The sequence below is a fragment of the Rhinolophus ferrumequinum genome, chromosome 15, assembly GCF_004115265.2.
Source record: "Rhinolophus ferrumequinum isolate MPI-CBG mRhiFer1 chromosome 15, mRhiFer1_v1.p, whole genome shotgun sequence".
Lineage (NCBI taxonomy): Eukaryota > Metazoa > Chordata > Mammalia > Chiroptera > Rhinolophidae > Rhinolophus > Rhinolophus ferrumequinum.
The window spans coordinates 17,155,989-17,177,459 of NC_046298.1; the positions used below are offsets into that span (position 1 = coordinate 17,155,989).

Consider the following 21,471-nt stretch of genomic DNA (forward strand, 5'->3'; position numbering starts at 1 on the left):
GCTCAGTTTTTTGGTGACAGTTTTGCTGAGGTGTAATTCATATACCATAAATGTTGCCCATTTTAGTGTACAATTCAACGGTTTTTAGTATGTTTATGGAGTTGTGCAACCATCACGACAAGCAATTTTAGGACATTTCATCACCCCCAAAAGAAACCATGTACCCTTTAATTGTCACTCCTCACATGCTCCCACTGCCCCAAAATGTACCCTGTGCCTACTGTACAGTCCATGCTATTCTGATGTCCACTAATCAAGGCCTGTGTGACATGTTTTCATTATCCACTCCAGGTCTAGCATGGCACCTGCCTCCAAGGAGTGACAGGAAACAATGACCACAGTGGGAGCAGCTGGCTTCTCTGCTCGCTCAGCACCAGGCCCTGTGCTTACACTTCACTAACATCTCAGAGAGCCTATTACTATTCCCATTGCACAGCTAAGGATAAACGACTTGCCCAAGGTCACAAAACCAGTAAGTGGCTGAGGTGGGATTAGTTCATCAGTGAGCTCTGCTTTAACTGTCTTCACATCGTCTCTGCCCATCCGTGCACAGTCATCAGCTTCTACCCCTCTCTCCTCTGTTCTCATTAAGGTCACCAACGACCTCTGAATGGCAAAACCAAATGGAAGGCTATCTGACTTTATTTCAATCTCTTGGCATTCACCACTCCCTTCTTTTTCAGATTCTCCCCAGGGGCTCCTCTCAGGGAATGCCTGTCTTTTTCCCCATCTTTGCTTAACTGAAGCCCATCCTGGGGGAGGGGCTCATCTTGGGTCTCTGCTCTTCTGACTCTGCTGTCTCTTGGGGTCAGTGGCCACACTTCTACCCCAAGTTCCCCAGCTCAAACCTCACACCTGAGCCCCAAAAATCGCCTCCCTAGCTCCACTCAGATGACTCACGGATCCCTCAATTCCATCTTTCTCCAACCTGTTCCTTCTACATTCCAGCATAATTTCACTCTGCCACCTACACAGTTCCCTAAGCCAAAGGTGAGGCCACGAGCCTTGATTCATTCTTCCTTAGCCTCCTTATCCAACCTTCAAGTCCTATCCGTTCCTTTTCCAACACACCCCCCCCCCCCCCCCCGCTCGCTCCCTGTCCATGCCTAAGGACAAGTGTCATCATCTCTGGCCTGGATTACTGTCAGACCCTGCAATTTTCCCACCTCCAGTGTGGCCCTAACCTCCAGTCCACTTTCCCACTTTCCCTCCTTCCCTTTTTAAGTGGACAAGCTTCCATATGTTTATTGCCAAGACCTTCTGCTTAGAGTGAAAACAAAATCCAAACAAATGCCGTGTTCCTCTCCCACATCTGCCATCTCGACCGGAAGTCTCTCTCCGATCCACTTTCCAAACGGCAGATATATTCTAAAGTACAAGTCCCATAGTTGTATGCTGCCCACCCTCGCCGGCTCTCAGAACAAAGCACTTCCTATGGCTTTTGCAATCCTTCGAGGCCTGCTCTCTGGGACTGCCCTGTCACACTCCCAGCCACACCACGCCTGCAAGGCTCCAACGGCCTTTGCATCTGCAGTTTCATGTGACTGGTGACTGTGAGCCCCGCCTGGAGTCTTCCTTTCTTCTTCCCATATGAGACTGTCTCTTGTGAAATAATGTTGACATGCAGGAGATGTTGTAATGAACAGAAGACAAGTGACTCAGAACAGAGAGGGATAAAAAGGGTTCTGAACGACAGCATATCACACATGTGAGCTCTTCAACCACGGTCCCTAAGCATCAAACTCACTAGCTGCCCTCCTCCTGTTAATTCTATTTTTTTACACCAGGAAGGTGATGTCCTGACTGGCCCAAATGTCAGGCAGAGCCTCCATTCCAAATCAGATGCCAGGAAACTGGCATCCGATACCATCAGCTGAGTTGTGGCTGCATAATCCAGCAAGCCATATGCTTATGTGTATTTTCCAAGTTTCTGAGTAATATGGGAGCTAATCCACAGAAAAATCCTAGACACAACGACAACCCAGCAGCAATGAGAACCTCTTGGACTCAGATTATGGTTTCTAAATATCATTTTTCAATAAAAAGAACCAGGTCCCCTAAGAGAAATGATGACTAGGTCTGGGTCAGGAAATGTACAAAATAAGATTAAAACATATTGTGACCCCAGAAGTAAGGGTGCTCTCAAAATCTACAGAGTTCTTGGCAGTCGATTTAATAAGCTCCCACTGGCCAAGGGACAATATGAACATCAATAAAGTTAAAAGACTGAAGCACAACAAATATATTAAAATTCATATGTGCGTTATGACACTAAACAAACAAAAAGAAGAACAAACCTCACTAGTCATCTTTGGAGGATGTTAGAAAACCAACTCGTTATTCTGAAAGCTGGTAAATATGGGAAAGAATCAAGCATCTAGCCTGCCTCTCCTAGAGAGACTGTATTTCAGGGTAACCAAGTAGTTGATTACTGGAAGTTTCCAGATATAGAAGTATTCGAGCTAGCAACTGCAAAAGGAAACACAGAATTAGAATATCACCATTTGGCAACCCCTATTGAAATAATGATTCTAGGCAATAAATATCAATGATTCCTTAAATCACATAAAGAGAAACAACTAGATATTCATGACTCCCAATGGAAGTACAAATACCACCTTAAATATTCTTTTAAAAAAATCTAATCTAATCAAGCCTCTAGATCTAACTACAAATTTATAGGAAATACAAGAGACACCTATCTAAGTGCAGCTCCCCTTCTTACCTCTCACCTGGCCATTTTTCTCTTTCCTTTGTCTCCTCCTCCCCAACCCCCACCTCTTGCATTCCCTTTACTGATCACATCTTGCACTGGTGTATAATTTAGCCTGATGTTATCTGGGAAGCTATTTATGGTCAAGACAATAACAGCCCACAGAGGAGCTGATAACCCCCATTTCACAAGTCGTGCCCCAGGAGGTTGTGCCAGAACTTGCTCTGGTGGGTTACAACATAATTTTTGTTGGATTTACTCAGTGATTTCTTGGGCCTAGTTTCTGAGGCAGAGCCAGTGTCTGAATTCATGGAAGCGTATACAGTGCTCATAGATAGGAAGAATTAACTCATTAAAACGTATATATCACCCAAAGCAATCTATAGATTCAGTGCAATCCCTATCAAAATACCAATGGCATTTTTCACAGAACTAGAACAAATAATCCTAAAATTTATATGGAACCACAAAAGACCCTGAATAGCCAAAGCAATCTTGAGAGAGAAGAACAAAGTTGGAGGTGTCACACTACCTGGTCTCTAACTATACTACAAGGCTATAGTAATCAAAACAGCATGGTACTGGAATGAAAACAGACACATAGATCAATGGAACAGCATAGAGAGCCCAGAAATAAACTCATATATATAGTCATCTATATATACGTATAGATATGTATATATATATATATATATACACACACACATACATATATATATATATATAGTCAATTAATCTATAACAAAGGAGGCAAGAATGGGGTAAAGACGGTCTCTTCAATAAATTGTGTTGGGAAAACTGGACAGATACATGCAAAAAAAAAAAATGAAACCAGACCACTTTCTTACACCATATGCAAGAATAAACTCAAAATGGATTAAACACTTAAATGTAAGACCTGAAATTATAAAACTCCTAGAAGAAAACAAAGGCAGTAAACTCTTTGTAATAGCTCTTAGCAATATGTGTGTGTGTGTATACACATACATACACATATGTTTTTTTTTGACATGTCTCCTCGGCAAGAGAAACAAAAGAAAAAATAAACAAATGAGACAATATCAAACTAAAAAGATTTTTGCACAGCAAAAGAAACCAACAACAGGGCCGGCCCGGTGGCTCAGGCAGTTGGAGCTCCATGCTCCTAACTCTGAAGGCTGCCGGTTCGATTCCCACATGGGCCAGTGGGCTCACAACCACACGGTTGCCAGTTTGATTCCTCGACTCCTGCAAGGGATGGTGGGCTCTGCCCCCTGCAACTAAGATTGAACACGGCACCTTGAGCTGAGCTGCCGCTGAGCTCCCGGATGGCTCAGTTGGTTGGAGCGCTTCCTCTCAACCACAAGGTTGCCGGTTCGACTCCCGCAACAGATGGTGGGCTGTGTCCCCTGTAACCAGCAACGGCCAACTGGACCTGGAGCTGAGCTGCGCCCTCCACAACTAAGACTGAAAGGACAACAACTTGACTTGGAGAAAAAAAAAAAGTCCTGGAAGTACACACTGTTCCCCAATAAAGTCCCGTTCCCTTCCCCAATAAAATCTTTAAAAAAAAAAAAAAAGAAACCAACAACAAAACTAAAAGACAACCTACTGAGTGGGAGAAGATATCACCTATGATATGTCTGATAAGGGGTTAATGTCCAAAATATATAAGGAACTCATACAGCTTAACACCAAAAAGGAAAAACATTTGATTAAAAAACTGGGAGAAAAAAAAAAAAGTTGGCAGAGGACCTGAATAGACATTTCTCCAAAGAGGACATACAGATGGCCAATAGACACATGAAAAGATGCTCAACATCATTAATCATCAGAGAAATGCAAATTAAAGCCACAATGAGATATCACCTCACACCTGTCAGAATGACTATCATCAATAAATCATCAAACAAGTGTTGGCAAGGATGTGGCAAAAAGGAAACCCTCATGCACTATTGGTGGGATTGCAAATTGATGCAGCCACTGTGAAAAAAGGTATGGAGGTTCCTCAAAAAATTAAAAATAGAATTACCAGGGGCAGCCAGATGGCTCAGTTGTTTAGAGTGCAAGCTCTTAACAGCGAGGTTGCCGGTTCAATTCCCACATGGGCCAGGGAGCTGCACCCTCCACAACTAGATTGAAGGACAACGACTTGACTTGGAGCTGATGGGCCCTGGAAAAACACACTGTTCCCCAATATTCCCCAATAAAAATTAAAAAATAAAAAAGGGCGGACAGGTGGCTCAGTTGGTTAGAGCACGAGCTCTGGGCAACAGGGCTGCCAGTTCGATTCCTACATGGGCCAGTGAGCTGCACCCTCCGCAACTAGAATGAAGTCAATGAGCTGCCACTCAGCTCCCGGGTGACCAGATGGTTTGGAGCGCGGGCTCTCAACCACAAGGATGCCGGTTCGACTCCTCGACTCTCACAAGGGATGGTGGGCTGTGCCCCCTGCAACTAACAACGGCAACTGGACCTGGAGCTGAGCTGCGCCCTCCACAACTGAAAGGTCAACAACTTGACTTGGAAAAGTCCCGGAAGTACACACTGTTCCCCAATAAAGTCCTGTTCCCCTTCCCCAGTAAAATCTTAAAAAAAAGAAGGGAAAAAAAAAGAATTACTAGATGACCCATCTAGAATTACTAGAATACCCATTTCTGCGTATTTATCCAAAGAAATCCAAAACACTAATTTGCAAAAATATATGCATCCCTATGTTCATTGCAGCATTATTTACAATAGCAAATGTAGAATCAACCTAAATGTCCTCAATAGATGATTGGATAAAGAAGATGTGGTATATGTATTCAATGGAATACTACTTGGCCATAAGAAAGAATGAAATTTTACCATTTGTGACAACATGGATGGACCTAGAGGATATTATGCTAAGTGAAATAATCAGACAGAGAAATACAAATATCATATGATTTAACTTATATTTGGAATCTAAAAACAAAATAAAAAAATGAAAAAAATCCAAACTCGTAGCTACAGAGAACAAACTGACGGTTACCAGGTGGGAGAGAGGTTTGGGGCAGGGTGAAAAAGGTGAAGGGATTAAGAAGTACAAATTGGTAGTTATAAAACAGTCATGGGGATATAAAGTACAGCATAGGGAATATAGTCAATAATGTAATAACTATGTGTGGTGCCAGGTGGGTACCAGACCTACGGGGTGGAGAGCGGAGATCACTTTGTAAGTTACATAAATGTCTAATCACGATGCTGTACATCTGAAACCAATATAATATTGAATGTCAACTACAATTGAAAAAAAATTATACATCTTTTATCTATATTTTGTTTCCTTACATAGCAAACAGCATTTTACATGCTAATAAAAAACTAAAATACTATTTTAATTACTGTACTAATTATATGGTTGTACCATAATCTACTTAATCGATTTTCTACCACTATGTATTATTTAGATCGTTTCTAATATTTAGTTGTATAAATAGCTTTTTACCTTAAAAAAAGAAAATATCATTCAACAAATTATCTCAGCTCTTATGGCATACGATAGGTGCTCTGTAAGTTTATGTTGGATGAATGAAAACATTCAAAGTAAGTAATACTGTATGCTTTCTCTTTGTGCATCTCTGACCCACCTCTTCTTCCCCACAAGTCCCTAAGACAGGGCCCAGCTCCCAGAAGGTAATCAACACATCCAGAAATACTCAGAGCTGCAAAGAACTTTTGTGACCATCCAGATTTTCTGTCCCTGCAGCTCACAAAAGGGGGTAGGACGTCTCCAGGTTCTTCCTCCTATCTGAGAAGACACAATCCAGCAAGACAGACAATGGAAGGCACATGGGCTTCAGAGATGCTAAGAGACCAAGTTCTAGCAGAAGAGGTCAGTAGCACGTGCCCTTTGGGAGTGGAATCCAGGGGGGTAGGCTAGGGTGTGGTAGAGGGTTTATACTTGCCCAACCTTGCAGAACAAATAAACACCCCTCTGCCCAAGACGCTGCACCTTCTGAGAAATGTCACAACACCTGAAACATGTTCTTTGGAGAAACCTCATCACCTCGGGACACATCTACAGATCTCACTAGGCACCACAGGCTTCCTTGGTGTCCCCATCCCGCCCTCTTCCCCATTCCCCTGGGAAGGGGGAGGCAAAAACATCCAGGAACAAAGGCCTGGAGAGCAGGCCTCTGGTGTCACCTTTAGAAGCAGAGAAAGCCTTTCTGTGGAGGACAAATGGGGTTTCTGATCACTTATGTGATCTGACAATTAAATGTGAGAACTTGCCACTGTGCGCTTACATTGGCACCACGGTACAAACAGCTTGGTAAGGTTTCATAACCTTGGTATATCAGTGTCTCACAGCTGTGTTCGTGTTGATGTGTAGCGGTGTCTTGCTGAGTGGCATTCATTATTGTTGTTGCTTGTTTTTATGTGCTGTCAAGAGAATGCCTGAGCTTGAATCAGAGCAACGAACAAACATTAAATTTCTTGTTAAACCTGGCAAGACTGGAAGTGAAATTAGGGACATGTTAGTCCAAGTTTATGGAGATAATGCCATGAAGAAAATGGCAGTTTACAAATGGATTAAATGTTTTTCTGAGTGGAGAGAACGTGTCACTGATGAAGAGAGGTCAGGATGGCCAGTAGCAAGCAGAACTGACAAAAACATTGCAAAAATTCGGCGAATTGTGCGTCAAAATTGTCGGCTGACTGTGAGAAGCATAGCAGACCAAGTAAACATTGACAGAGGAACAGTTAGGAAAATTTTAACTGAAAATCTTGGCATGAGAAAGGTGTGTGCATAAATGGTCCTAAAGGAGCTCACTGATGAACTAAAGCAAAGGAGAGTCGAAGTTTGTTTTGCCAAGACCGTTTGGAGAGGCAAGACAATGTTTTGAGCCGTGTTATCACTGGTGATGAAACGTTGGTGTACCAATACGACCCTGAAACAAAGCGTCAAAGCATGCAATGCAAGTCAGACAGTTCTCGACAACCAAACAAGTTCTGTCAGTCCAAATGAAGAGTCAAAACGATGTTGCTAACCTGTTTAGATATCAAAGGGATTATTCATTATGAATTTGTACCAACTGGACAGTTAACCAAGTTTACTATTTGGAAGTGATGAAAAAGCTGCCTGAAAAAGTTAGACGAAAATGACCTGAACTTTTTGCCAACAATTCATGGCTCTTGCATCACAACAATGCACCAGCTCATACAGCACTGTCTGTGAGGGCGTTTTTAGCCACTAAACAAATAACTGTATTGGAACACCCTCCTTACTTACCTGATCTGGTGCCCAATGACTTCTTTCTTTACCCGAAGATAAAGGAAATATTGAAAGGAAGACAACATTTTGATGACATTCAGGACATCAAGGATAATACAATGACAGCTCTGATGGACATTCCAGAAAAAGAGTTTCAAAATTGCTTTGAAGGGTGGACTATGTGCTGGTATCAGTGTATAGCTTCTTCCCAAGGGGAGTACTTCGAAGGTGAACGTAGTGATATTCAGCAATGAGGTATGTAGCAGGTTTTCTAGGATGAGTTTGCAAACTTAATTATTAGACATCATACTTCCTCCTGCTTCTGGTTTTCCCCAGGCCCTGCAAGTCCTGAGCATCTCTGGCATACAGTCCCCAAAATCCAAAACTCTATGTCAAGAAACTTCTAAGAAAGCAGCACAAACAATACTATAAGAGTTGTAACTGGATAGAGGGGACAACATTCTAGCCTAGTATGGCCACAAAAAGGTTCTAAGTTGGGGCGCTACTGGGGCTGGGCCTTGAAGGGTAGAAATCACTACCCTTTATGAGGACAAGAAAGAAGCAGAGGGAATGGCAGGGGCAAATAATATTAAAAAGAAGAGCTAAGGGGCCGGCCTGGTGGCTCAGGCGGTTGGAGCTCCGTGCTCTTAACTCCGAAGGCTGCCGGTTCGATTCCCACATGGGCCAGTGGGTTCTTAACCACAAGGTTGCCGGTTCGATTCCTCGAATCCCACAAAGGATGGTGGGCTGCGCCCCCTTCAACTAGGAACGGCAACTGGACCCGGAGCTGAGCTGCACCCTCCACAACTAAGGCTGAAAGGACAACAACTTGAAGCTGAACGACACCCTCCACAACTAAGATTGAAAGAACAACAACTTGACTTGGAAAAAAGTCCTGGAAGTACACACTGTTCCCTGATAAAGTCCTATTCCTCTTCCCCAATAAAACCTTTAAAAAAAAAAAAAAAAAAAGCTAACATTTACTCAGTGCTTACTCAGTGCTTACTCGGTGCTTGGTGCTGGGCTAAGTGTCTTACACATAATATAGCTTGCTGACATCTCACAACCTTCTGAGATAGGTACTGTTAATATACTAAATGAACGACCCAAGGTTCAAAGGTATTAAATAACTTTTCTGAGGTAATCTAGCAATTGGCAGGGCTGGGATTCAAACTCAGATTTGTCTAACTCTGAAGTCCACCACACTATGTGCACCAGAGGTGGGGGCGTGGCCTGTGTGAGGGAAAGGAATATGTGTGAAAGAGCAAGGGAATCCCTGAATGTCATGCTAAAGGTCTGCAGGGTGATCTACAAGGGGGCCACGTCCCGAGCAGTGTTGTAGGAAGAGTGGCCTAACATATTTATGGAGGATGATGGAGGGTCGGCTGGGAAGATGAGAACCCTGTGGCCCCAGAAGCTCAGTTTGGGGGAGGGGGGTGATAAGGAGGAGGCAACAGCAGGAATAAGGAAAGCTTAGAAGAGAAACAAGTTTACCAAATGCTAGCTGGTAATACTGAAATTCACCTTCAGATTTAAGCCAATAAAGATCTTTCTCCAGTCCCAGACAGTCCTCAAAACTCAAACTAAGTGCCAAATGTTTGCCAGGCCCTGCCTAGGACAGCCTCCCTGTTTCTCCTCCTTTTCCCACAGAAGGATAATTAGGTTACTGGTGGGCTCCTACGATCCAGACCCTAAGTGCTCTCCATTCTTTCCACACCTCCACTTCCATAAAGGAGGTGAACCTTTTTTGCGTGTTTACGTTAACACCATAAAGTCCACAATTGTATTTTAACTTCAGTAAGTTTTCAAATGTAAAGGTATGTATTTTCAAAACCGTATTGGTTTAGTTTGCAAGGTAAACAAACAACTAATTTTTTAAATTGAGCTCTTAACCTCAATAAATTTTTGATTTGAAAAATTTCTCCAGGTGAATCGCCTGGTCATCTTCCCCCTCTAGCTACCAATCATGAGGTTAGCTCAAGAGTATCACTGGGGGGTCAGGACTCAGGTACCAGCCACTTAGTCCTTTGCGATCACCTGGTGGGGGTGAGGCTAAGACTGGAATCAGGGACATCTCTAATTCAGTAAAATTGATGCGAATGTGTCTCAAGGGGGTCCATCCCATTTTGAAGCTGTGTGTGCTTGAGAAGAAAGGGGGAACTCAGCTTCTCACAATTCTTGTTCTAAGTTAAGACTCCCTGTCCCAACAGACATCCTTCCTGCTGAGGGGGTGGGACTTATTGGCCAAATACATGTGTATGAACATCCAGACTCGTGGGGCCACACCTTGCTCCCCCAAACACTGCCTTCATAAGACTCTGCTGGGCCAGTGGTTCCGCGATGAGAGAAAACTCTAAAAAGCAGGCTCAGCAATTCCCCAGGAAGGCTCGCCCTGCGGCCAACGCGAAGATACAATGATCCCAAATGCCTTGGTGTATGTGGTAGGAAGGAAGTGGGAGACTCTTCCTCTTAGTTTCCCTAAATGTTGCCACCGGACAGCTTCCTCTGGCTACGTCAGGGTAAAGAAACTTGTATGGGCACATCTCACAACAACCAACCATTCCCGAGAGACCCTCTCTTCCAAACTACTCGGCAGATACAATGAAGGAAGAGGCTGCCCCAGCAGAGGCGAAACCACTGCGGTTCTTAAAGCCTTGTTTGCGTTTGGGCCTGAGCTGAGCCCTAGCTGGAAGTAGATCACCTTCCCACGCACACGCCATCATCCCCAGATTCCCCGTGAGGTCTCTCAGGCCCTTCGAGAACCCCGCCTTCGGCTTCCCAGCCCAGACCTCGGAACCCTCAGGCCCGGGCCAGCCTCCTTTCCGGCCTTTCAAGGCCCGGCATCCCGGCCCCTGGGCTCACCCTCGAGCGTCTCGCACTGCACCAGGTTGAGGTAGTCGGCCTGGCTGAGCACCCCAGCCTTCAGGCCGCGAACCAGTCCCTCCAAGTAGCCATTGTCCACGTTGAAATAAAGCTCCGGGAAGAACGACATGGCTGCGCAGGGGGCGGCAGAACCGGAGAACCCGGACCCGCAGGCAAGCAGCGCAACTCCAAGATCAGCTGACTCCGCGCCCGCAGCGGACTGTCAAGCGCGTCAGGTGACGCGCAAGCGCGTCACGTGTTACAACGGGACGCGGCCCCGAGTCGCGCCCGGCTGCCGGGTGGTTTCGAACAGAGGCATTGCGCAGGTGTGGGCTGGGACCGCCCTCGGGCGCCGGCGCGCTGAGGGAGGGAGGGCCTCCGGCTCCCCGGCTGCAGCGGCTTGAAGTGTCCGAGGCCGGCCGCGTGGTGGCGCCCGTGGCCGCGGGAATTGGATTGGGCCACCTAGCTTTCCCGGGTGGTGCATCTGGCACTGCGCCAGCGTGCGGAGTAAAGATGAGAGCGGGCAGTGCTATTTCTGCTTGGAAATATTCCAGACTGTTGAGTCAGCCTTCCCCCGAGGGCAACTGAGGTACGGTAAGGAGCGGGCTTCGCTGGGGGTCACACGTCGAGTTAGCTGCAGGCAGGCCCCGGAGCCTAACGCTTGTTTGCCAGCCAGGAGTTACAGCCCGAATAACCGCGCTGTGTCCCCCTTCCCCGCATTTACTGCACATGGTACTTGAGGGCTGGAGTGCAGCTCTCCTTTGCTTCCTCCAACGGTGCCTGGCGCCCTAAGAACTTGCGTGTAACTCAAATGATGGGATAACACAGGCCCTGAGGTAGAGGTGTGTGTGGTTTCTAGGCTTGGAGACATCCCCATCCCTGCCGTGACCCCCATCCCCACTCCCCGATCCCACGTCCAAGTTCGAAATAATGCCACAGCTTTGGGGTTGGTCCCATACTTTATTCATGCCACTCATCCCAGTCCTGGTTCTGACTTCGGCCAACTAGGTGCGGCTGCAGGGGTTCATGGTAGTACCCAGCTTGCGGCAGTAGCAGAAGGCGTTGAAGAATCGGCAGTAGCACGTGGCGCATGGGTCACAGCACGGTACCTGGTGTCCCAGACAGGACTCGTGCAGCCGTACACATCGACGAGGGGAGCGTGGTTCACGTTCTTCAGGATCTAGCACCTGCAGGGATGCGGAAGCATGGGCCTTGGAAGACAGGTCCAGGGACCTTACCTGCCCTGATCCAAGTGGGATGGCAGTGGAGAAGGGGGAGGGATGGTCTGCAGTGTGGCCCCAGGTGAGGGGGTCACTAAGTGGAGGATGGAGATGATGTCTGATGTCCCCTCCCAAGGCCTGTGGCCTCACCCCTTTCCCTGAGCAGTTACCTCTGCCACGTCCTTGGCCTCCTGCAGCAGAGCCTCTTCCGCCTGTTCTGCAGGTGTCTTCTTCAGCCCAGGCCTCAGGCCCAGGCCTGGGACAGATGATATGAGGGCAGAACCCCCCATGGGCAAAACACCCACCTCCCAGGTCTGGGATTGGGAAGGGGGAAGGAGAGCGCAAACCAGGCAGAATAGTTTGTGACCAGAGGGTATCTAGACCCCACCCAGACCCACCCCTGCCCACACTGACCTGGCAGCTCTGGGAACAAGCCCTGGTCAGGCCTTCCAATGCCCTCCAGGGGGGCCAAGCCCATCTGGGCCCCCTGCAGGGCAGGCAGCGCCAGCAGCAGGGCACCGCTCAGCAGCACGGCGGTCAGCATGGCCTGGCCCAACGGGAAGACCCACCAATTAGTCCCTCCTCATCCTTGGAGTACCCTCGAGGTGCCTTACCCCAGAGAGAGGACCCCCTCTTCCCCCCACAGAGAGTAGGAGTCTCTGCCCAACCTGAGGACTAACCTCTGCTTGCTGGATCCTTGCCCGGAGAGTTCCTGGCCACCCCGTGCCCTCAGCTTATATGGCAGGCTCTAATGAAGGGCCCACACGTGACTGCTCCCTGCAGCCAGGGCATGAGGGGCCCGCCCCGGAGGAGTGAGGGTTACCGTTCAGGCCTTTCCCTGGAACCTCAGCTTTTGGGTGCTCTACAAGAGGGTGCCCATCTCCAATTGTGGGTGAGGTCTCCAGGAGTCAATCAAAGTTTAGGAACAAGAGAGGGTGCCCAGGACCCCCAAATTTCTGTAGGACAGGGACCTGGTTTTGGGGGTGGACAGGCTGGAGCCATTAGCAGTAATAAGGCAGGCAGCCCTGAGAGCTTAATTTAATTTGTGGCCCCGGAGATTCTCACTTAGACACTATATGGCTTGTTGTTTGCTTTGCTTCCAGGAACTTGGGTCAAGGGCATTGAAGGGGGTGATGGGCCAGTGGCCAGAGTGGGGTGGGGGTGAGGTGTAGATCCAGACTCTGAGTGTTTTTGGGGGGGAAAGGGAAGGGAGAAGGCTAACCTAGCCCAAACCAGGCCCTCTTGCTTCCGTCCCTGGCCCTAACTCCCTTCCCCCTTCTCCCTCCAGGCTTCATTAAGACCCCCACCCCTTCTCCTGCCCCCAAACCCCTTTCTGCCTGGGGTTCCTGGAAGCCAAGGAAGCAGAACAGACTGTTCCCTGGGTGGGCAAACAGCCTCAAAGTAAAAAGCTTTCAGGCCGCCTGCCTCATTAGTGCTAATGGCTGCTCCCTTCCTCCCCGTGTTGTCCAGACTCTGCCCACGCTTGGTGTCATCAGCACAAGGCTGGGATGAGGACTGCCCTTTTGTGGAGATGCTAGGACACACAGGATCCCTGCCTTCCCTCACCACTCTGAAGGGCAATTTATCACATTTGCCCATCAGGAAAAGGGATGCAGGCAGAATCAGCCTCAAGGCGTCTCTGTACAAACTAGGCTGGCCCAAGGCAGCAGGAGGAGGAAGGGGCTATTTGTAGCTCAGGTTCACACAGGCTATTCTGGAGAAGTCCTCCCAGCAGCGGGTGGAAGCCATAGGTTGTCATCTGGCAGCCTTTGACCTGGTGTCAGCACCAACAATTGGTGTTGGGGTGCAGGTTGCATGGGGAGGAAGCACTCTGCAGAGGGTGGGCCTATGGCAGCTTCTTCCACAGATGGGCACTGATATCTGTTCTGCGATCAGGCTGGCGTTGGATTCACTTGTGGTTGGCTCAGGGAAACCGTCCTAGGCGCTCAGAGGGTCACATACTATTGCTGGGACGAGGAGGCCAGGGAATCAGGGAAAGCCTCTCTGAGGAGGTGGTTCCTGAATAATCCAGTAAAGAGCCAGTTCCCATTTCTCCCCCAACAGTGGTGCTGGCTGTTTTGGTGACTCTGTTACAAAGCCAACCTGGTGTCAAGGCCTCCCTCACAAATGACATTTTCCTTTCTTTTCTAAAGGCTATAGCTGGGCCTAGTGGCCCACACAGGACTTCCTCTTCTCAGAGTGAAGGTATCAGGCACCGAGGTGTGCCCCCATTCTGGGGAGGGCACTAGAAAGGGCAATACATCAAATATGCTTGACATACATTCCCCAAATCCTCGTACCCTGGCCACATCCTTGGAGATTCTGGCTGAAGTGATGGTGATGGGGAGCAGGGACTGCGTGTGGCTTTGGCAAGAGTGCACTGAGGTGGGGGCTCTGGGTACCTGGCGGGGCCTGGTCAGCACCCATGCTAAGGACAGCTCTTCCAATTCTGGGGCGGAGCCTCCTCCCACGCAGGCACTCAGTGTCTTTGCTCACCTACAGAGCAGTGGCTGTCTTCACCTGCGTGTGTATACACAGGTGTATCAGCCCCATGAACAGTGATGGACAGGAGCTGGGCACTCATGGGCAGCCCAGGTCCCTGGTCAGGGCCATTGGGGGAGACAGTTAAGAACACCGACCATCAAAACACAGTGGGGTGATCGGAGAAATATAAACATTAGATATTTGATGACACTAAGGAATAATTGTTAATGTTTTAGTGGTGATAATGGTGATGCTTTTCTTTTATGGACTCCTCTTTTAGAGAAACATAATGAAGTATTTACTGATAAAATGATAGGAAGTCTCAGATTTGCTTCGAAATAATCTGATGTGGGGGAGTAGTGGGAGGTGATATAGATGAAACAAAATTGTTCATGAGTTGGTAATTGTTGAAACTGGGTGGTGGGTATGTAGGATTCATTATCTTATTACTGCTACTTTTGTGTATGTTAGAAATGTTCCATAATGAAAACTTAAAACAAAAGAAATTTTAAAAAATGCGGTGAGATAAGTGCTTTGGTATAAGAATGCCCCAGGGCCATGTGGGACCAGGATGGGCACCTACCCCCAGCTGAGGGAAGGGGCAGGAAGTTGGCTAGGGAAAGCTTCATAGGGGAGGAGACCTTTATTTAGTCCTGAAGTTTGAGTAAGAGTTGCGGAGATGCCAGGCAGGGGACAGTGTAAGTTTCCTGGACCCATAACCGGCACATGGTTTATCAAGCTGCCTAATTATACAGCTTAACACTGACACAGGCTCTGCCCCAAGCCTGTCGGCCCCCAGCCTGGTAAACAGTAAATAGACTCTTTTCTGTCATATGGGATCGGGGAGTCAGCTACCTCCAGAGTTGATTCAGTCCATGAGTCAGTCAGCAAACATCTGTAGCTACCTTCACATTGCCCAGCCTCTGTGAGTGTACATAGGCTCAGACCTCATAGCAGCACTCGTGCAACCCATAAACCCAAGTGGAGTCCACGGGAGGAAATCAACATTTGCTTATGCCCTTTCCCACTCCACCCTCCTTCTGCCCTCCAGCAGGTGTCACCCACCTCCCACTCCACTGAACTCACCCAAAACATGGCCCACGGATTTCTTGTTATGGCTCTCTATATATCTATTTATATCTAGACATGTGCATGAATTTTCCATTGGCTTATCAAATTGTATTAGATTTTGCAAATAACCAATCATTGGCTTAATTTATCAAATTTTGTTACAATTTTCTTTCATTTTCCATTTTCCGTGGGTTTGTCTATGCTTACATTTGTCTTTCCTCCTGATGAACACAGTTGCCTACCTCCACTCATCTGTACAAGGCCCCTCCTCTTTTAGAGCCCATTTCATCTGCTAGTGAGTACAAACACTGTGTGGGTGATTTCACTGGTCCGGAACTGGCCTGATGTTTCTAGGACAACGCTTGTTAGCAAAAGGACCTTCGCAAATATGTGGCGTGTTCTGGGTGGAGAATTCAGGAGACCTGGGGGGATGTAGAGCCTGCTTCATGAGGCTGGGGACCCCAAACATTGGGGACCCTGGCTTCAGGGAGGAGAAAGGGGAGAGTGTGGATGCTCTGTGCCAGGGCCGAAGTGTGAGGCCAAGGAGGGGTGCTTGAACCCCATCCCTTCTGCTCTTTTTCTTCCTGCAAAGTAAGTCCTCACCCCAAGGGCGCTCTTCCTGATTTGTCTGGGGGCAGGCAGCAGAGCCATAAGCACCCACTGGCTCTCCCAATCCAGCTTCCTTCTGAAACCCAGGTCCCCACCCAGCACATTGCCCCGCCCCTGTGCTTCATCTGTAGGACTTCCAAAAGACAGAGGTTACCTGGAGCGGTGCGGCCCCCTCAGTCATGGGGGAGAGGAGCTCAAGGCTGGTGTCTTGAGCCCTCAGCTGGAAGGGGTCCCCCTGTGATCAAGAGCTCCTAGATGGAGAGTCATGTTTGTTGCATGAATAACTGCAAATGCCAGCACTTGCCATTCTCCCATTCATTCGAGAACTATTTGTTGAGGGCATGCCTCGTGACTGCACTATGCCAAGGCATCTCGACTGAGGCTAGGTCAGAGGCCATGGTGACCTGAAACTCCTGATCCTGGGGCTAGCCAGACGTGGCGGGCTGGCCTCGGACCAATGAAAGTGCAGGCTGGACTGAAGTCAGGAAGAGTGGGGCAAGGTGCAGGGCCAGCTAGTGGCAGACACCCCTTCCCCAGACTGTAAGGAGGCTCAGGCCCAGAGACACCCCTTGCCTTGGGCCTTGCTCTAATTCCCTCTCCCTCGCCCCCTTCAGTGCTGGAAATAGGCCCGTTATGGGGATCCCCAGAACAGCTGAGCTGTGGCTAGAGTGCTCAGGTGAAACTTCACAAAAGGCCATGATGACAAAGAAAAATAGGCCCAGCCAATCCAACTCAGAAGCTGTGGCTTGCAGTCTGGATGCAAAGTGGGAAAAGAACACTGCGATATGTATCCTCAAAAAAAGGACTCATGCAGACTATATAAAGAATTCCATAATCATTAAGAAAAAAGGACTTGAACGGGCCCTTCACAAAAGAGGATTTCCAAGTGGCCAACGAGCATGTGGAAAGGTGTACAGCATCACTAGAGAAATTTAATCCATAGAGAAATGTGAATTAAAACCATAATGAGTTACCACTATACACTGACTAGATTGGCTAAAATTAAAAAGGTTGACAATATTAAGTGTGGGTGAGGATATGAACTACCTAGAAGTGGTAAGAGGTAAATTGGAAAACGGTAGTTATTTACTACACCTGGCCTTTCACTGTTTGGTACAAACCCAAGAAAAATCAGCGCAGTGTCTACTAAAAGGCACGTATAGAATGTTCTCATCAACTTTATTCATAAGAACGAATAACTGGAAACAATTCAACTATCCATCAAATGGATAAATAATGGTACATTCATACAATTGGAAAATAAAAATAATTCTGTGTAACTTTACTAACAATTGTCACCCCAATGAATTTTAATTAAAAAAATAAAATAAATAAATAAATGAACAACATGGATGAATCTCACAGACATAATATTACATGAAAGATTCTAGCCACAACTATTGAAATATAGTATGATTTCATTGATATAACGTTCCAAACCAGGCAAGAGTATGATAAATAGTAATAGAACCCTGAGTAGTGGTTAGCTCTGGGGCATTGTTCACTGAGAGAGGGGAATGAGGGAGACTTCTGCAATGCTGGACATGTTTTATACAGTAGGTGCCCCTTCTCCGAGGTTTCACTTTCTGAGGTTTCCGTTACCTGCAGTCAACCGTGCTCCAAAAATATTAAATGGGAAAGTCCAGAAAGAAACAAATCATAAGTTTAAAATTGCCTGCTGTTCTGAGTAGCATGATGAAATTTTGAGCCATCCCGCTTCATTCTGCCCAGGATATGAATCATCCCTTTGTCCCAGGCAGCCATGCTGTAGAGCTCCTGCCCATTAGTTACTTAGTAGCCAGTTTAGTAAGGCAGTGGTTGTGTTCAGGTTAACCCTTACTTTACTTAATAATGGCCCCAAAGCTCAAGAGTAGTGATGTTGGCAATTTGGAGAAGCTATAAAGTGCTTCCTTTAAATGAAAAATGTGAGAAAGTGCAATATGTTGAGAGAGCGAGCAAGAGAGACCACATTCATATAACTTTTATTACAGTTATAATTATTCTATTTTATTATTAGTTATTGTTGTTAAACTTAATGTGCCTAATTTATAAATTAAACTTCATCATAGGTATGTATGTGTAGGAAAAAAAAATAGTCTGTATAGGATTTGGTACTATCCATGGTTTCAGGCATCTATTGGGGGGTCTTAGAACATATCCCTCACAAATAAGGAATAACTAAATACTAAATCTTGGTGTGGGTGGTGGTTACATGACTTTCCTTTTCATTGTGGGTTCTTCCATAACTTTGGACTTTGGCATGACTCTTACTTATACTTGAACCTCTCTTGTTGCACCTCTCCTCAAAACGACCCTTGTACCATTTCCAAAGAGTTCTTCAGACCATAGACCAAAAATTACCCCTTTGAAGGAGAACTGACTCTGGGTGGTGAACACACAATGTAATTTATAGATGATGTGATACAGAATTGCACACCTGAAATCTATGTAATTTTACTAACAATTGTCACCCCAATAAATTTAAAAAATTAAAAAAAAAATTACCCCTTTGAGGTGGTTGCAGTGGGTGCCAGGAGAAAAAGGATACCTACTATCTGGGTCTGTGGCTTTGAAAACAGTCGTTTCCCCAGCTTGCTGTCTTTATATGTACTTGTCTGTGTCTTGTGACACTTGTTTTTCTTCCGTGTCCCTGGGGGTTGTCTTCAAGCTGTTGACTTCTGGGATTTGCAGATTTTGCAATGTGGTACTAATTTTTTGTCTATAGGTCATTTCTCCAGGGGAAAAGGCAATAATTTCTTAAAATCTATATGAAGGTGAAGAAAAGCAGTGTTATTGGTTGTTGTTTTTTTATAATGCATAATAAAAATAGTAAAAGGAAAAACAAAACAGAAAGTACCAGTGAGATGATGTCAGTTGTAATAAACAGAAAGCTTGATTCAAACTGTCTTAAAATATGAGAATAATTTATTGGGTCATATAATTGAAAAATCCAGAAATAGTTTCACATGAGGTTTCATACAGTGCCTCTTGATTTTATAAGGACTGGTGTGGCAGAAACAGCTGGTTGCCTTATTTACATCTTTACTGACCAATCAAAACAGCTCCATAATGACCAATCAGGACACAGGATTCCAACCAATCAGGGAGTGCTATTTGGGCCAATCAAACAGTGCAGATTTAGATTTCTTATTTGCATAGAAATGGACCAATTAGGGACTGGTGTGGGAACTTTCTCTATAAAAGCAGGCCTTCCCTTTGTCTCCCCAGAGAGCATTTTTGGTTTCCTCTGGAGGCTGTCTCCCTGGTTTGCAAACTGGTTGCCTGAATAAAGTTTCTTCTTTATTCACCCAAGACTGGGGACTCTTCTTGGCAGTAGATTGGTGGCAGTGACCTTATCTTGACACCAGCAAAAGTGCCACCCCATTTTGCCTTATTTCCCTCCAAGTTCCTGCCCTGATTGTGACTATAATGCCTAGAGCTGTAGCACCCAACTTGTGACCATGAGGGAACAGCCTCGAGGATAGACTAACTTGCTAAGGATGGCAGACAAAGAAAATACAATGCCTTCATGGTATTGTAAAGTAGTTGCACCAACCCCTGTCTACCCATCTCCTGATATTGTATTGCCTGAGACAAATATGAAACAAATATTTGTTTAAGCTACAGTTAGGTTTTCTTTTACTTGCAGCTAAATACATTCTCAGCTGATCTCTTCAGTTTCTTTACATCTCTTGTCCACAATTTTTGTGTGTGGTAAATGCTTCCTTCTGAGTCTTATTTCCCTTGTGGACCCGATTGGCTTCCAGCATCCTCGCTCACATGCTACAGGAAGGAGTCACCTTTGTTCCAGAATTCCCTGGTCCTGGTTCTGGAAATCCTGCTGGCATCTACTGCTGAAGGCTGTGGCTGGAGAACTCATGGTGGGTTCCTTTGATCTGGGTGGGGCCTGATGGTCGTCCCTTGACCTTAGCTGAGCCCTACAGGCCCTGAGTATCCCCATGGTCAGCCTGTGACTTCCACAAAAGCGTTGACCTCTGCCTTGCCCCTACTGTGGCCTTGGGGGTAGAGTGGGTCATCTTCTGCCAAAGTCAGGACCAAAAGTTTGTCCTTGGGAGCCAAGTTTAGCTTTTGTGTTGTGCAGGTGTTGACTTTGGGCAAATTTCCAGCCCAGAAAAAATGATTTTGGGTCTTGGATCTCATTCTTCCTCCAGCCTCGAATGTTACATGCTCAGGGGTTTTGCTGCTAGGCTAGCAGTCGGGCTGTATTTCAGCAGTTGAGAGGGTTTACACTTCAGAGCCATCTGGGTATTGTCACAGTCTTGTCTGAAGTCACATAGCTTGTAGGTGGTGAAGCCCAGAGAGTCCAACTGAGGAGTCTGACACTCCAGTGACCCCCTTGCACCCCTACACAATAATAAGACACAATGACACTGGGGGTTATAAATATATTCTTTAAACACAGACTCACTTTGATTGTATTATAAGCATGCAGGAATATTCTTCAATTTCACAAACGAATATGCCTTCTCCCATTTTCCTTGAAGCACATAGCCTTTTGACCTCTCTTTTATTGTCACGTTTGTTTCAGAGAAACAGGTACAGAAAGTAAGTTGTCTACTTCAACATTGACAGTGGTGTAGGAGTAACACTAAAAGCCACAGACTCAATGTTGGGGAGGTTTTAAGAGGGTGTGCTTCGTTTGAAAAGGGGAAGCCATTGACACCAGGTAGAGATGTAGGTTCAGTGTTGCCAGAGCTTCCAATTTTCCAAGGAAAGCCAGAAAACTGAATTTTTATATGCTTTAAATTTTGGTTCAAAAAAAGTGCTATGCAGGTTGTCGGGTTCCCACTTCCAGTGTAATGGGATAGAATTTGTCTTTGAAGTGGTTCTAGCCTGAAGTGCTTTGAGAACAGATGTGATTTATTTTTTCCCTGCAGTCTTGGTAGGCTTCCTGGAAGAGGAGGTATTTAAGAGGGGGGCGGTTCCTAAAGGTGGAGGGAGCTTCCCAAAAAGAGGAAGGTAGGGAATTACTTTCAGTAAAGCTTTTGCACAGTTGTTCACCACAGGAATGCTAATGGGCCCTGCAGTTTCCAGCCTCACAACCCCCTAACTCCTAGTGGCCCACACCCTCATCTTCCTGGTTCCAGGCTCCAGGGACTCAGCCCACTTCTGCCCTCCAACATCCTTCTTCCTGGGAATAATATAACAGCGGAAGAAGTCTCAGGAGTCCTCCCAAGTCCTCCTAACCAACCTGGGATAGCAAAGGGTACCCCGAGCTCTTGGGGCCTTCCCCTTGGCCCTTGAAGTTGAGGCAGAAAAGAGGAGAGAGG

The 21,471-nt window shown here is 46.4% G+C and overlaps 3 protein-coding genes across 3 annotated transcripts in view; 1 reads left to right on the forward strand and 2 right to left on the reverse strand.

Moving 5' to 3' along the window:
• The window catches only part of ATP6V0D1 (ATPase H+ transporting V0 subunit d1), a 40,758-nt gene extending 29,692 nt beyond the window's left edge, over positions 1-11,066 (reverse strand). The window contains exon 1 of the mRNA XM_033129159.1: positions 10,797-11,066. Coding sequence (XP_032985050.1) covers positions 10,797-10,926 — 130 coding nt within the window. The 5' untranslated portion in view covers positions 10,927-11,066. The remainder of the gene's footprint in view (positions 1-10,796) is intronic.
• Positions 11,067-11,224: 158 nt separating this feature from the next.
• The window catches only part of RIPOR1 (RHO family interacting cell polarization regulator 1), a 39,918-nt gene continuing 29,671 nt past the window's right edge, over positions 11,225-21,471 (forward strand). Inside the window, exon 1 of the mRNA XM_033129155.1 lies at positions 11,225-11,385. The gene's annotated coding sequence lies outside the window, so the exon portion shown is untranslated. The remainder of the gene's footprint in view (positions 11,386-21,471) is intronic.
• On the reverse strand, positions 11,745-12,781 carry AGRP (agouti related neuropeptide). Its single transcript, XM_033129160.1, has 4 exons — positions 12,697-12,781; positions 12,431-12,563; positions 12,187-12,272; positions 11,745-11,983 (listed from the first exon to the last, which is right to left on the reverse strand). Exons 2-4 carry the CDS (start codon positions 12,558-12,560, stop codon positions 11,801-11,803), a joined length of 399 nt encoding a protein of 132 aa, XP_032985051.1. The 5' UTR covers positions 12,561-12,563; positions 12,697-12,781; the 3' UTR covers positions 11,745-11,800.

Coding starts and splice junctions, on each gene's coding strand:
- AGRP (XM_033129160.1), bottom strand. CDS start 12,560: ATGCTGACCGCCGTGCTGCTGAGCGGTGCCCTGCTGCTGGCGCTGCCT. Junction 12,273..12,430: donor CTTGTTCCCAGAGCTGCCAG/GTCAGTGTGGGC, acceptor CATCTGTCCCAG/GCCTGGGCCTGAGGCCTGGG. Junction 11,984..12,186: donor AGGCCAAGGACGTGGCAGAG/GTAACTGCTCAG, acceptor GCATCCCTGCAG/GTGCTAGATCCTGAAGAACG.